General features: G+C 40.9%; 1 protein-coding gene across 6 annotated transcripts in view; it reads right to left on the bottom strand.

Moving 5' to 3' along the window:
• rad50 (RAD50 homolog, double strand break repair protein) overlaps positions 1-17,040 on the bottom strand; it is a 216,201-nt gene that overhangs the window by 154,084 nt on the left and 45,077 nt on the right. For all 6 annotated transcript variants that reach the window (XR_006313549.1, XM_043703202.1, XM_043703203.1 and 3 more), the window contains exons 8-12: positions 12,823-12,988; positions 11,638-11,831; positions 10,384-10,590; positions 5,740-5,922; positions 277-434 (exon numbers count right to left, since the gene is read on the bottom strand). Coding sequence is in view for 5 of the 6 variants with exons in the window: in XM_043703202.1 (XP_043559137.1) it covers positions 277-434; positions 5,740-5,922; positions 10,384-10,590; positions 11,638-11,831; positions 12,823-12,988 (908 nt within the window). In the remaining variant the exon portion in view is untranslated. The remainder of the gene's footprint in view (positions 1-276; positions 435-5,739; positions 5,923-10,383; positions 10,591-11,637; positions 11,832-12,822; positions 12,989-17,040) is intronic.

Genomic DNA, 17,040 nt, shown 5'->3' with positions numbered 1-17,040 from the left:
TATGCTATCATCTCCCACAATTTAGATTCTAGATTCAACAAAGGTTGAACTTGTGTGGAACTGTCAAGTTGAAGACAATTTCAATGAGAATGAGTTATACCTCAAATATTCAAAGTCACATTCAAAGCAAATAGTCACATATGCCCATGAGATATAACCACCCTTCAAGCCAGTGGGAAATACTGTGATATATATAACCAACTTATACAGTTACATGATATCTGCACCCAACTTGACAAATGAAAAATAACTGTAGCTTCAAATGTCAGTACTTACTTCATCTTAAACAGTTTATCTCTGGTCTGATTGATCTCTGTGGCTTTTGTATGAAGCCAATCTTCCAGTTGTCTCTTGTTTGGGAAATGCCCCAACAGCAAGACCAATTCCTCATTGCGCCTTGACTTAATCTTCCTGATCTGTTCTTCTTTGTCAGCCTGACAGAAACAAATGGATTTCCAGTTTGCATAAGCATGAGGAAACATTAAAAAAAAATTCACCAGTAGTAATTTGTGCAAACGTAATGCAGAGAGAATAACTAAAAAGCCATAGCTTCGGAGATTCAGTTCATCTGTAAAACAAGGGGAAAAGGTTCAATGGTCCAATCAAATAACGTGGCGTCAAGTTGCTGAAATTAAAAAAAGTCAATAATATTCTTTTTCCCAATTCTTTTTTGATCAACATACTATTTTTCACCAGAATTTATCCCAGACTTTTAAGCTTGGGCATCAATACAGAGGGCATTAAAACAGAAAAAATAATTCAGCTCAGTGCTCAACTCAAGCTTGAAAGGTTTTTGCCCGAAACGTCAATTTTCCTGCTCCTCGGATGTTGCCTGACTTGCTGTGCTTTTCCAGCACCACACTCTCGACTCTAATCTCCAGTATCTGCAATCCTCACTTTCACCTGGCCTCCACACCTGCCAATTTAACGCTGATTAAAACAACTAAAGCAAAAAAACCCAAAGAACTGAGAATGCTGGAAACCTGAAAGTACTGGAAAAACTTAGCAGATCTGATAGCATCTGTAGAGGGAAAGCAGAATTAACATTTTGGTCCAATGACCAGTTTTATTAATTCTGCTTTTTCTCCGCAGATGCTACCCGATCTGCTGAACTTTTTTCCAGCAATTTCTGATTAAAACAACTTGAGTACATTGGCCTCTGGAAGATAGCTTGGAACAAAGAGGGGACTCCGAGGAAAGACTGAGTAAGGATGCACCAAGGCAGGTCTTAGTGAACCGAAGCGAAGAAACCACGAGTTCTTGGCAGACCAAGCAAGAAAGCCATTGACCCTGAAAAATAGCATTCCAGCTCTTTGTTGAGTTTCATCTATTTAAACTGCTGAAATCTTCAATATCCCAGGAAACCTACTAAAATAACCTGTTTCACTAACAGCCAAATTCCAAGTGAAGACAGAAGTGAGGCCATGAAGGGGGAAGAACTCTGGCTCTTTGCGGCTCTTTTAACGGACGATTTATGAGATTAGCATCAATTAGAGTCCAGAGAGAGATTTTCAACAGACCAATAATCACAAAAGTAGTGAGTGACTCAACTCAAAGGTTCTCTATTTTTAAAATATGTTATTGAAGGAAATATGCTTACCTTTAGGTATTGCAACAACAGTATATTTCACTAACTAACTAGGCTTGATTTTAAAAAAAACTGCAGATGATGTAATTCAGAAACAAAATTAGAAATAGCTGGAAAAACTCAGGTCAGGCAGCATCTGTGAAGAGAAATCAGAGTTAATATTCCTGGTCTGGTGACCCTTCCTTAGAACTGATGGAAAATGTTGGTTTATAGCAAGATAGGGTTGGGGGGTAAGGAGTAAACATGGAGCCCCCTCGAAGAGAAAGAAGAACAGTTGGCACAGGCAAAGGAGTGGATAGAAGTGTGATAACTATTAATGGCTAACAATAAGTAGTGCGTAATGGTAGACTGTGTGATAACAAGGCCTGGTGCAGATGGGGGGGGGTACATTGGAGAGTTCAGGCTCTAAAATTATTGAACTCAATATAGAGCCTGGAGGGCTGCAGGGTCCCCAAGTGGAACATAAGGTATTGTTCTTCCAGTTTGTACTGAGCTTTGCTAGAGCACTACAGCAAGCCTGAGACCAAGATGTTGACCAGAGAACACCATGGTGTGTTAAAGTAGCAGGCAACTGGAAGCTTAGGGTCTTTTTTGCAGACAGAATGTACATGTGTTCTGTGAAGCGGTCACTCAGTCTACACTTGGTTTCCCCAATATAGAGGAACACCTATGTTCTGCCCGCAAAAAAGGCCCCGAGCTTCCAGTTGCCTGTAACTTTAACAAATCACCCAATTCCCTGGCCAACATCTGTCTCAGGCTTGCTGCAGTGTTCCAGTGAAGCTCAGTGTAAGCTGAAAGAACAACATCTAATTTTCCAACTGGGGACCCTGCAGCCCTCCAGACTCAATTCAGAGTTCAATAATTTTAAGGCCTGGACTCCCCTATGTCCTGGCCCCCAACCCCACACACCAGGCCTTGTTATCACATAGTTTGCCATTACACACTACCTATTGTTGGCCACTAACAGTTTCCATTAACAGCTATTCACCCGCCCAGCCAGATCGTTATCTACTCCTTTGTCTGACCGACTATTCTTTTCTCTCCCTCTGGGGGCTCTGTCCCTGTGTATTGTTTACTCCTTGTCCCCTCCTGTCTTCTGCATATAAACCAACATTATTCCTAGCTACCATCATTTCTGAGGAAGGGTCACCAGATCTGAAACATTAACTCTGATTTCTCTTCACTGATGCTGCCAGACCTGCTAAGCTTTTCCAGCAACTTCGATTTTTGCTCATACTTGTTGTTATCTAAGTCAATGTTCATTTATCATCTCCAGCCTGCTACACCACATAATCATAACATAGCTCCTCTGAGATGGAATTCCAAACACTTACCTTTTCTTAGCTCACTTTATACCTTTCATTGACACATACCTATCAATCTCAGTTTTAAAATTAACAAATCGATCTAGTACCAAATGTCATTTGCAGAAAAGGTTCCAGACATCTATAACTGCTGTATGATGTTTTCCCCTGTTTCACTCCCAAAAGGTCTGGCTAGAAATAATCTGTTGAGATGTGTTAATGCACACTAGAACTGGCGAGCCTTAAACCTGGGTCTCCTGGCTCAGAAGAAGGGACACAACCACTGCACCACAGGAGTGCTCAAAGAAAAATAAATGCTTCTAATTCTTAAATAGTGTTGCATAGTTAAGGACTCGAAAACAAGTGGAAACAGTTTCTTTGAATCCTATTTGCTCACCTTAATATCTTGAAAATATTAATTAAATCACTCCTTAAATTTGTAAGGGCAAACGCCCTGATTGATGCAGAGCTCAGCAAACCTTTGTATTTAATATAAATTAAGTCATCCAAACAATACAAGAAGTACCTGAGAGTGTCAGAAACCACATTAGTATTCAGATGATGATTAAAGACCATGACGTTTCTTAGTTGTCTGTCACATGTGTTTCAATTGTTTCACAACACAACAGGTTCCTTTGACATATTATTGTAGACATGGTTTCCCAAACGTAATTAGTCTCAGCTTCTTGCGTCTGGCCCGACTCAACCTTTCCTATCCATGTACTTGTCTAAATGTCATTTAAAAGTTATAACTGTACCTGCCTCTACCACTTCCTTTGGTAACTCATTCTGCACACATGCACCATACCCTGTGTTGAAAACATTGCCCCTCAGGTTCCTTTAAAACTTTTCCCCTCTCACCGTAAACCTATGCCCTCTAGTTTTGGACTTTCCCACCATAGTAAAAAAGCCCTTGGTTATTCACCTTATCCATGCCCCTCATGATTGTCATAGAATCCCTACAGTGTGGAAACAGATTATTAGGCCCAAAACTGACTCTCCGAAGAGCATCCCTCCCAGAGTCACCCCCCCTGCCCTATCCCTGTTAACTCTTTATATCCCATTCATGGTCTACCTAACTTACACATCCTTGGACACTTAGGGCAATTTAGCATGGTTGTGCATATTTTGGACTATGGGGGGAAACTGACAGAAAGAACATGCAAACTCCACACAGACAGTAGCCCGAGGTTGGAATTAAACCAGAGTCCCTGGCACTGTAAGGCAGTAGTGATAACCACTGAGCCACTGTGTTGCGAATAAACCTCTACTTGGTCACCCCTTAGCTTGCTATGCTCCAGCGAAGAAAGCTCATCCAGCCTCTCCTTATAACTCAAGCCCTCCAGAGTTGGAAACTTCCTTCTAAGTCTTCTCTGTACTCTTCCCAGTTTAATAAGCATCCTTCCTATAGCAGGGCGAACAGAATTGTATTCAGTACTCTAAGTGTGATCTTACCAATATCTTGCACATTTGTAACATGATAACCAAACTCTTGTACTCAGTGTTTGGACCAATGAAAGCAAATATGCTAAATGCATTCTTCATCACCCTGTCTACCTGTGACACCACTTTAAAGGAACTATGCACCTGCACTCCCAGGCCTGTGTGTTCGACGACACTCCCCAGGGCCCTACCATTAACTGTTTAAGTCCTGTCCTGGTTTGTCTTAAAATGCAACCCCTCACATTTATCTGAAATAAACTCCATCTGCCTTTTCTTGGCCCAATGGCTCAGCTGTTCAAGATCCCATTATATTCTGAGATAACCTTCTTCATTGTCCACTACATCACTAATTTTGGTGTCATTGCAAACTTACTAACCATGCCTCCCGTATTTTCATCCAAATTGTTTATATAAATGACAAACAACAGTGGATCAAGCACCAATCCTTGCAGCACACTACTTGTCACAGGCCTCCTGTCTAAACAGCAACACTCTACTACCACCACCACTCTGTGTTCTACCGTCAAGCCAATTTTGTGTCCAATTAGCTAGCTCTTGCTAAATTCCATATGATCTAATTTTGCTAACCAGTCTACCATGTGGAACATTGTTGAACACCTTGCAAAAGCCCTTGTTCACAACGTCTACAGTTCTGCCTTCGATCTTTTTTTGTCACCTCTTTAAAACCTTAAAGTTTGAGAGATATAACTTCCCTCCGTCAAAGCCATGCTTACTATCTCTAATCAGTCCTTGCCTTTCCAAAAGCATGTAAATCCCATGTTTTGAAATCTCCTCCAACAACTTAAACACTACTGACATCAGGCTCACCAGCCTGTAGTTCCTTGGGTTTTCGTTGCAGCCTTTTTAAAATAATGGTGCAACTTTAACCATCCTCCATCATCTCACCCATGGCTATCAATGATCCAACTATCTCTGCTAGTGATTTCTTCCCTAGCCTCCCACGATATCTTGGGATATATTTCATCAGATCCTGGGGATTTATCTATCTTTATACAATTTAAGAACAACACCTCCTGTTCTGAAATACGGATTATTTTCAAGACATCAATATTTACGTCTGAGTTCCCTAACTTTCATGTCTTTCTCTACAGTAAATACTGATTAGAAATATTTGTTTCTGATCTCATCCATCTTCTATAGCTCTACAGACACATGATAGACACACTCCTGGATTACTACAATTTAACTGTAGAACAATTAAATAACCACACAAAGCAGAAAACACTTGTGGTGCAGTGGTAATGTCTCTACGTCTGAGCTAGGAGTCTTGGGTTTAAGCTCCATCAGCTCCAGAGGTGAGTCATTACAACCCAGAAAAGGTTAATTAAAAATATCTACACAGCAAAAGTGAAACAGATGGACAAAAGGTACACACCCATTTACCTTGTCTTTTTTCAGCATTTCCATCTGAGTTCTGGCCGTAGTGTGCAAGTTTAACATCTCCATTTCCTGATCGAGTTTCTTCAAGGACTTGTCTAGTGCTCCCTTCTCATTTAGCAGATTCGCCAGTTCAGCCTTCAGGCTGTCCACATTGCTGCCTCTTTCTGCACGGTCGAGGTCATGCTCCTGAAGAGCCAATAAATTCAGGAACAAGTGAGAAGTCACAAAGGCACCAGAAACAGTTAGGGGTCTGTTCACTGGAGATGTTAGAAAAAGGACCAGAAAGCAAGCTATTATCCGCAAGCCATTCTGAAGGAGGGTCACTGGACCCAAAACATTAATTCTGATTTCTCTACACTGATGATGCCAGATCTGCTGAGCTTTTCCAGCAACTTCTGTTTTTGTTTCTATTATTTGCAACTTTGGCATCACTATTTAATTCTATACTTCCTTTCCCATAAACGACAGTTGCATTCTATGAATGGGTGTCGAAACAGGTGTAAACCTAGATATTTCGTTCCTCAGCTTTAACTATTTCCCTGCTGTTTCACATTTTTCACTTCAAATTCTAACCCTCTCTAAAACATACATTCACTGGTCATTTCCAGTGAGCCCTACCATGTTACAGGTGTTTCAATGGAGATGCTCCACGACTTGCCTTCTAGCCTCCTGGCAGATGCATTTCCATTGAACTCTGTTGATGCAGTTTTCAATGTAATGAACACACAGAGGTATGTACTCAAATTTTACATACATCAGGGTCACTGTCATTAGTCCAACAGGCTATAGCTGACATAGCTTAGTCAAAATGAAAATTTATTCAGCATCTTTGGCAGACAGAGGTAGGTCAGGGTAATTCTTTCCAACAACATATTTTTATATTGCACTTTCAATAAATCATCCCACTTCACAGGAACGTCATGGAATAAAATTGGCTTAAAGGCAATAATCTGTCAGTGTATCACTTAGTCAATAACCTGAGTCACACAGCTGTAGGGAAGATCAGTAGATGTGAAGCCTTGACTGAACTCTTACACCTTACTGTTCTGAGGGTGATGAACTCACGAAGGACCCTGCTGCCTTCTCTAACCACACCACAAAGTCCACACAACAAGTTGCTCAGTCAGTACCTTTCTAAGGTTTATTAAACTTTTTTAAAATTGTTTTCCTGATCAAAATAGCACTAGAGATGTCTGATCCAGTCAGCATTCATGGCAGATTGGTACAAAAGGTGAAGTCACATGATATCAAGGTGAGCTGGCAAGATGGAGATAGAACTGGCTTAGTCATAGGAAACAGAGGGTAGCGGTGGAAGGATGCTTTTCGGAATGGATATTGTGACGAGCTGTGTTCCACAAGGATCAGTGCTGGGACCTCTGCTGTTTGTGGTCTATATGAAGGATTTGGAGGAGAACGGAGCTGGTCTAATTGGTAAGTTTGCAGAAAATACAAAGATTGGTGGAGTTGCAGATAATGAGGAGGATTGTCAGAGGATACAGCACGAAATAGATCAGTTGGAGGCATGAGCAGAAAAATGGCAGATGGAGTTTAATCCGGACACATGTGAAGTGATGCATTTTGGAAGGTCAAGTGCAGGTGGAAATTATTCAATGAATGCAGAACCCTTAGGAGTATTGATAAGCAGAGGGATCTGGGTATGCAGGTCCACAGAGCACTGAAGGTGGCAGCACAGGTAGATGAGGCAGTAAAAAAACAAGGTCTATGGCATGCTTGCCTTCATTGGAAGGGGTATTGAGTATAAGGAAGGGCAAGTTATGCAGCAGCTTTATAGAACTTTATTTAGGTCACACTTAGAATATTGCATACAGTTCTGGTCACCACACAACTTAACATCTGTAGTTGGGAAAATGCTGGAGGCTATCATTAAAAAAGAAACAGTGAGACATCTGGATGGAAAGGGTTCCATCAGGCAGATGTAGCATGGATTCAGGAATCTTTGAGGACGTAACAAGTGCTGATAGGAGGATGGGAGGAGAACAAGAAGATGTTGTATAGTTGGATTTCTAGAAGATGTTTGATAAAGTGCCACATAAAAGACTCCTCCATAAGGTAAGAATGCATAGAGTTGTGGGGAATGTACTAGCATGGAATCGAGGAACTGGATAACCAACAGAAAGCAGAGAGTTGGGATAAATGGGCATTTCTCTGGTTGTAGATCAGTGGTGAGGGGGGTGCAACAGGGGTCGGTGTTGGGCCCGCAACTGTTCATGATAATATACAAATGATCTGGAAGAGGGGACCGAGTAACGTATCCCAGTTTGCTGATGACACTAACTTGACTGGAAAGGAAAACTGTGTAGAGGATGTGGACGGTTTGCAGAGAGACTTAGATAGGTTAAGTGAGTGGGCAAAGGTCTGGCAGATGGAGAAGAATGTTGGTAAAAGTGAGGTTATCCACTCTGGAAGTAAAAGTAGTAGATCAGAATATTATTTAAAAGGTGAAAGATTGCGACATGACATTGTGCAGAGGGACTAAAGAGCGCTCGTACATGATTTGCAGGTGCAACAGATAATCAGAAAGGCAAACAGAATATTGGCTTTCAAAAGAGGGTGTATTTCAGGGAAGGGGGGGGCTTCTGCTGCAATCGTACGAGGTGTTAATGAGGCCACACATCGAGTATTGTGTGCAGCTCTGGTCTCCTTACTCGCGGAAGGATATACTGGCTTTGGAGGTGGTGCAGAGGAGGTTCACCAAGCTGATTCCAGATATAAGGGGGTTACCCTATGGGGAGAGGTTGTGCCGCCTGGGACTGTACTCGCTAGGAATTGAGAAGAATGAGAGGGTATCATACAGAGACATAAAATTATGGAAGAGATCGATAAATTAGAGGCAGGAAAGATGTTTCCGCTGGTGGGTGAGACTAGGGTGAGGGGACATGGCCTCAAAATTAGTAGGGAGTAGATTTCAGCCAAAGATGAGGAGGAACTGCTTTTCCCAGAGAGTAGTGAATCTATGGAATTCTCTGCCCAAGGAAGCAGTAGAGACAGCATCATTAAATATACTCAAGACAAAGCTGGATGTGTTTTTGCATAGTAGGGGAACTAAGGATTATGGGAATAATGCAGGTAGGAGAAATTGACACGATGGATAGATCAGTGTGACCTTAGTGAATGGCGGAGCAGGCTCGACGGGCCAAATGGCCTACTTCTGCTTCTATTACTATGAAATGATGAAGAATGATGTGAATGCTTTGGAGAGGGTACAGAAAAGGTTTGCCAGGATGTTGCCTGGTATGGGGAGGTTTAGCTATAGAGAAAGGTTGGTTAGACCAGGTTTGTTTTCACTTTGACACAGGAGGTTGAGGGGGCAACCAGAAAGAAGTTTATCAGGTTATAAATGGCATGGATAGTGTGGAAAGTGTGATCTTTTCCCCAGGGAGGAGGGATCAATTATTAGGGGAGACCAGTTCCGGAGTTGGGGGGGCGGGGGGGGGACTTTAAAATAGAGGTGTCAGGCAAGTTTTTCACACCGAGGGTGAGTGCCTAGAGTGCACTGCCAGAGATGATGGTGGATGCTAACACAATAGCAGCATTCAAGAAGCACCTGGACAAACATGAATAGGAAGGGAACAGAGGGTTACACATCCTGTAGGTGAAGACATTTTTAATATGCAAGGGCAAAATGTGTCGGAGGAGTCTTGGGAGGGCCTGTTCCTGTGCTGTACTGTTCTTTGTTGTAATTCAATTTGAATCTTCTTGCTATGAATACAGACTTCCACCAGAGATAACTGCATAATGTAAAGCTTGCTATATGTTTGACTGAAGAACAAGTTTGTAAGTCATATAACCACAAGGGAGCAATTGCATCTGGATACTAGTATTACAGATTGTTCAACTTAGAAACTTCTGAGGCAGTACTGAGTGGGAGTATTATAGTTCAACACTCAAAACAGAAATATATGGATTGCCCATTGATTAATTTTGATCATTATCAGCAAATTACCACACTGCTGTCTGCTGTTTGTTTAAGTCCTTGAGCTGGAACCATCAGACAATGAACAGATAACAGTTCAGTCAAATTAATCCTCTCATTCAACAATGTTTCTTGGCAAAAGTGGTTGCACATCTATTCAAGATCTTTTGGTTGTTCTTTTCAGGATTTTAACTACCTCTCTTTCAAATCACCATGCCACTGTCTGTACTTTCCTTCCTACTAACAAGTGAATTCACACATAGGATCATATTTGTATTCTATATAGAAAATAATGCGTTTATATAGCACCTTCCACCACAATCGAATGTGCAAATTATGCACTTGGGAAGTGCAATCATTATTTTAATCGAGGATACAGCAAAGTTGCAGACTGCATTAATCCATCAAACAACTATAACAACAACGGCCGGATGTTCTGCTTTTATAATATGATTCAGGGCTACATAGTCCACAGAACAGGAGATAATTCTCCTGCTCACCTTCAATGTGGTACCAGGAAATCTTATTTGTACCTCAGATGCCACACAAGACCTCAGCTTAAAGTCTCATTGAAACAAAGGTATTGCTGGCAGTGTAAAACTCCCGCAGTCCTGCCTCAAACATTGCTAAATTCAGGAATCTATAGCCCCTACAATGTTTATCTGGATGGTGGAAGGAACAATGTGAAAGTTGGAGTTCCTTTGCTGCCTTACCGCTTTGTTGAGTTCCTGGTCCAATTCTTGCAACCTAGTGGAAGACCCTTCCAGTTGCTGGAGTTCCAACTTAACATTCTTCAGCTCATCCTGTCTCTTTCGCTGAATGCCCGACTTAAGTTCAATTGTTCGCTCCAGTCCTGTCTTTGTATCTCTAAGCTCATCAATCTGCCGCTGCTTGGTTGCTTCTTTTGCTGCATATTCTCCCTATTAAAACAAGCATGTTTTGAATGTTTGCAGTAATTCATGTTGGGTGTATGAAGGCAGCAACGGGCTCAGGATCCAATTGTAGGCAAATACCTTGCCACATCTGTAAATCTGAAAATCCTAAAAGGTCCACAGGTTGAACGCTATTTTACAATCTGACTCAAAATTAGACCATAAGATATTTTACGTTAAAAAATGCACTTTGTACAATGTTAAGGGACTCCTCGCCAATTCATAGCTAATGTTTTACTTTTCAAATGCAGTTGTTTGTAATTTAATGTAATGTAACGCAGGAAACCTGGCAATCAATAGATGCACATGATAATGAAGCAGATAATCTACTTCAGTGATAATGGGTGAAAGAGTAAACATTCTGCAAGACATTCAACTTAAATTTAAAAAATATAAGTTTGGTTGTGGTTGTTCTAAAGCGAAATAATTCAAAGAAAATTGTAAGCTTTCAATTTGTACTTTCTTAGCTCAATGTTGTCTACAAATTGGTGGGGGGCTCAACTGCCTGACCACAACAGAATACAGTTATACAGTTGGTAAGTTCAGTAAAACTAGGACCTTGTCTTCCAAAAGTACATCCAGAAGCCAATCACAGCACAGGTTGGCTCAGCAGGACAGTCCACATTTTCACCATGATGTGGAGGAGCCAGTGCTGGACTGGGGTGGACAAAGTTAAAATTCACAACACCAGATTATAGTCCAACAGGTTTATTTGGAAGCACTAGCTTTTGGAGCGCGGCTCCTTCATGAAGGAGCAAAGGAGCATTCATCATCAGGGTACACAGAAAGATGGTTTGCAATTCACTAACAAGCTTCATATGGGACAATAAAATCATCAGTAATTGCCATAAAAAATCCATCTAGTTTGTCATGAAGGAGCAGAGCTCCAAAAACTAGTGTTTCCAAATAAAACTTTTGGACTATCACCTGCTGTTGTGTCACATTTTCCCGAAACAGTCCCATTTAACACCATTGGTGCAAACCAGAGAACTGTTAGGTGAGCCATATACTTTTGCTTAAAAAGAAAGTTCTCACCATCAGTTGGTTGGCCGATTCTTCCTCACTGCCTAATCTAGCTGCGATTTGACGACAGAAACTATCATACTGGCGATCGCTGAATGGTGCCCTTTCATAACCATCCAGTTCAAGATGCCTTGCTAGAGAGTGGACTAAAGAATCGCGTTTTTTGATGTTCTCCTGCTGCCGATCTGCCTGGAGCTGAAGTCGTCCTAAACGCAAGGAAAATGAAGGAGAATCAGACGTATTCAAAATATCATTTACTTACAGGAGTAAAGTCACTGCATTGATTGAGAACTTACCAACAGGCACATTTTTCAAGCATCTATAATTAAAATGAACAGTAATCAGAATATTAGGAGTCAATTCTTGATTTCCTTCCTCTGCCACCCCATATATGGAAAAGATGATGATTTAGTGGTAATGTCACTTGACTGGTGATCCAGAGGCTCCAATGCTAATGTTCTGGGGACACGGATTCAAATCCCACCACAGACTAGCTTTGAGATTCCCACCAACTGCTAAATTTATATTTTTAAATTATTCATTCATGAGATGGGAGTGCTGGCAGTTTTTGCATGTAAGGGACAATAACATAATCAGTAATTGCCATTAAAAATCCATCTAGTTTGTCAATGTCCTTTGAGAGAGAAATCTACCATCTTTAAGTGGTCTGGTCTATATGGTGATTTCAGACCCACAATAATGTGGTTGACTCCCAACTTCCCTATGAAGTGTAAAGGTAACTTCGGATGCGCAATAAACCTCACCTCCAATATCTGTATCTCAGGAAAGAACAAGTGAAAGAAACAGGCAATATATCAACTAACAATCATTTAAATACGTGCACAAGATTGCAACTAATTACTGGTTTGATTTTGACAATGCACAGACCACTATTGTACTTTTATAGAGGAGTTGTCAATTGTCCTATTTTCCAATCAAGACACTCAGAAATACAACTTGATTTCCTATTATAACAAAGGATTTCTGCATTCCACATCAGGGAAGACAAAAGGATGGTTTGCAATTCACTAGCAAGCTGATGTCAATGGTACAAAAAGTGAAACAGTAAAACGTGCAAAACTGACTATTGGAGGTCATCAATAATGTGTACGCATATCCAGAATAGGTTTAGTGTAGAATTTGTAAAATTGAGACATTTTGTGCAAACTACAAAAGTGAAAATGACTTTTCTGGTACCCTGTTCAACCAGCATCTCTGACTTCTGTCGGTTGAGTTTCTGGCACCTCTGGTTTACCCGATCAAGCTCACGCTGATGATCAGTCAGTCGTCTCTCTTTTTCAATCACTGTCCTCTGGTGATTGAGGTACTTGTCCCGAAGCTGCTCATCAGTTCCCTGGAATAGCTGAAATTCAAGACAAATGTAATAGATCATTATTAAATGTGAGAATTCCTTTACTGCTAGAGGAGTGATACAACTTAAATGTGGAAAACTCTTGTTCCAACTTTAAAGTGCGTGCAATATCCAGAAGGATAGTAAGACAGTGATGTGTAGATGTTTGGATTCTTTTTTAGATTCTATCATCAAGTGTACTTGAGTGCAAGAATACAGTGAAAAGTGTATAATGCCACCAGACATGGTGCCATCTTAGGTGCCTAGGTAACAAAAACAGCTTATGTTCAAAGTTTAAGAAAAATGTGAGTTAAAAAGTTCAGCATTACTTTTCTACTATTCTGTGAAGTAAAGAAATAGGTAACAGCTTACATTGAAGTCTTTTGCAGTTTAAACTAGGAAAATAAAGGAATAAGTTTAAAGTTCAACAGTCTTTGATGAGTCTTCTGACCAGGTTGGGAGCTGCCGAGTGACCAAAGCGGGGATAGAAAAAGAGCAAAAAGGAGTGGACAAAACAGAAGGAGTGGAGGAGCTCTGCATGCACACAAACCATTTGCACAAAGGACATTGCATAAGATATTGAGCACAGATCAGAGCTCCTCTGATGTTCTGAAGAGTCAGTTAGCGGAGGGAAAAACATGAAGGTGTACATGGAGCAAGAGTTGACTTACAGATTACAACGTTCAAAGAAACAGCATAGAATGACACAAAGTGTTAATTCAAACAGGATCATGCATTTTACAAAATTTCTACAGTCAGTCTTTAACTTCCAAGTTTGTTGCATCCTCAGTCAGTATTCCTAGTGAGAGTGGCCTCTGTAGTGGATATATTTGAAATAAAATTTGTTATCAGTACAGATTATTTATTTCCTTCATAGCAAACATTTCAGTCATCTAATATGGATTTCCCTCAAAGGAACCTGTGTTTTTGACACTCCAGGCTCATGGATCTTAAACTGTCTGATACAATACAGATTCCTCAAAAGCTACATAAATCCTTCAAGAGTACAATATATTTGCAGGTAAGTACTAAAGAGAGAAAACACAGTAATTGACAGCTTCAATGATTAGAGATAGTTACTGCACAATGTAGGTAGCATTCAGACCAAAAGCTTCAAACTAACCTCGCTGAATGGACTACATGGAGGCAGTTTACTTTTGTTTTAAGGGTAACTACAGATGGACACCAAACACCCTGGTTTTGAGAATGATGTTACGGAATCATAGAACTCTACAAGACAGAAAGAGGCCATTCAGCCCATCATTTCTCCAGCGATCCTATGAAGTGCTTCCCATGCAGCCAACACCCATTTAGAGATGTACAGCAAAGAAACAGACCCTTCGGTCCAACTCGTCCAAGCTGACCAGATATTTTCTGCAAGCATTTAGCCCATATCTCTCAAAATCCTTCCTAGTCATATACCCATTTATATGCCTTTTAAATGTTGTGACTGTACCAGCCTCCACCACTTTATCTGGCAGTTTGTTCCATACACACACCATCCTCTGCATTGAAATGTTGCCCCTTGGGTCTTGTAAATTTTTCCCCTCTCATCTTAAACCGATGTCCTCTAGTTCTGGATTCTCACAACCCAGGGAAAAGACCTTGGCTATTCACCCTATCCATGTCCTTCATGATTTTAGAAATCATCCCTCAGCCTCTGATGCTCCAGGGTAAACAGCCACAGCCTAGTCAGCCTACCCCTATAGCTCACATCCTCCATTCCTGGTAACATGCCTGTAAATCTTTTCTGAACCCTTTCAAGTTTCACAACATCCTTCTGATAGGAGGGAGACCAGAATCACACAAAACATTCCAAAAGTGGCCTAACCAATGTCCTGTACACACGCAACATGACCTCCCAACTCCTGTACTCAATACTCTGATCAATAAAAGAAAGCATACCAAAAGCCTTCTTCACTATCCTATCTATCAGCGAGTCCACTTTCGATGAACTATGAACGTGCACTCCAAGGTCTCTTTGTTCAGCAACACTCCCCAGGACCGTACTGTGAAGCGCACAAGTCCAATCCCGGTTTGCTTTCCCAAAATGCAGCACCTCATATTTATCCAAATTAAACTGCATTTGCCATTCCTCAGCTATTGGCTCATCAAGATCCTGTTGTACTCTGAGTCAACCTTCTTCTCTGTCCACTACACCTTCAAATTTGGTGTCATCTGCAAACTTACTAACCATACCTCCTGTGCTCATATCTAAATCTAATTCACCTAGCTTGCATATCCCTTTATACTACAGGGCAACTTACCATGGCAAAGCCACCTAACCTATGTATCTTTGGATATGGCAGGAAAGCAGAACACCCAAAGGAAACCCATGGGAGACACGATGGAGTGGTTGGGGGTGGTCGGGAACATGCATACATCATACAGTCATCCAAGGCTAGATTCAAACCCGGTTTCCTGGTGCTGATGCAGCAATGCTGACCATTGAGCCACCGTGTTCTCATGAGCTAACTTTTAAAAAGCCGACCTCTGCACTTTTTCATCCGTTAACAGCATGACTCCTTACTTTTTCATACCCCAAGGCTATCTAGCTTCTCCTGAAATGCATTTATGCAAGTCACTTCAACTAGCCTTATTGATAATATAGTGACAGTGATAAAGTTCGTCATCAGAGGCTCTTCAAATTTTGCTGGTGTAATTTAATTTCAGTCTCTGCTTAAGCAGCAAAGAACGGTCTTACTGCTGCAGCAAACAGACCTACTCCTGGTTTCTCCTTAATATTCATGCCAGTAATCTTGAGTGTGCAGGTTAAAGTATTCAGATGAGGAGAAGCACCATGATCAATAGGCTGGGACTTCCCTCCCTGGAGCATGGGAAGCTGAGGATGACCTTATAGAGGATTATAAAATCATGAGTGGCATAGATAAGGTGAATAGCCAAAGTTTCTTTCCTAGGGTTGGTGAGTTCAAACCCCCGGGGCATGTTTTTAAGGTGAGACGAGAAAGATTTAAAAGGGATCTGAGGGACATTTTCAACAGAGGGTTGCTCGGATGTGAAATGAACCACCATTTGATGCAGGTACAGTTACAACATTCCAAAAACATCTAGATACGTACATGAAAAGGAAATATTTGGCGGCATATGGGCCAAACACAGGCAAGTGAGACTGATTTAGTTTGGGAAACTTGGTCAGCATGGATCAGTTGAATTGAAGGTCTATTCTGTTCTATAACACTGGGAAACACTATCATGTGTTGTCCTTTTAACCACTTCACACTGGTGGACCAGAAGGTGGTGGTGATGGGGGTGGTGGTAAGAGAGGTGAAGCTAACAGACATCTTCAAAAAGTGAAACAAGATAGTCCTTCTCAATCAAAAAAAGCAATTTGTTAATTGCTTCATGATGTCCATGTAATGTGATCTTATAATCAATGATATCAATCTAACCTTAAGTAATTTAACCCAGCATCAATCTATATATGAACCAAGTATTTCAACCACAAACAAAACACTTAGCAAGGCAATTATTTTATAAAGGTCTTATGTTTCTATCCAGATGAATAATACCCTTTGCTTTTTACACTCAACAGTGTCGATTAAGTTAAAAACTATTGGATATGCAATTATTTCACACCAGATATAGATCCAACTAGAGTTTTCACATCATGTAACAGTACTATTCCTTGAATAGGAATAGTACTGTTACATGATGTGAAAAATCTACTTTGATCTATATCTGATGTGAAATTCTTGCACCGCAATTAAACTCTCATGCATTCAATCTTGCAAGAAATGCAAATGCTGACATGGTCCAATAAGCACCTAATGTTCCCATTTAAATATCAAGTGAATGTCGAGCAAGTTCCACTGCACATAAATCATTTATTATACACATTATTAATCTACCTATAGCCTCCTGCACACAAAAATACTGTTCTACTTTGTTTAGTGTGTAACAAACAGATCAGTTCAGTTGCCCCCCCACCAGTAAACACGGCAGAAACACGGTTGACATATATAACAGCGCGGTTTTGTGCATTTTTAGATACAGCAAACATTTTTCAGCCACACGGTTTCCGATTAGCAGAGACAGTGCTGCAC

Source organism: Chiloscyllium plagiosum, chromosome 14 (genome assembly GCF_004010195.1).
Source record: "Chiloscyllium plagiosum isolate BGI_BamShark_2017 chromosome 14, ASM401019v2, whole genome shotgun sequence".
NCBI classification, from domain to species: Eukaryota; Metazoa; Chordata; class Chondrichthyes; order Orectolobiformes; family Hemiscylliidae; genus Chiloscyllium; species Chiloscyllium plagiosum.
Note: the sequence above shows the minus strand (reverse complement) of the source record. Positions and strands in the feature narration are given on the sequence as shown.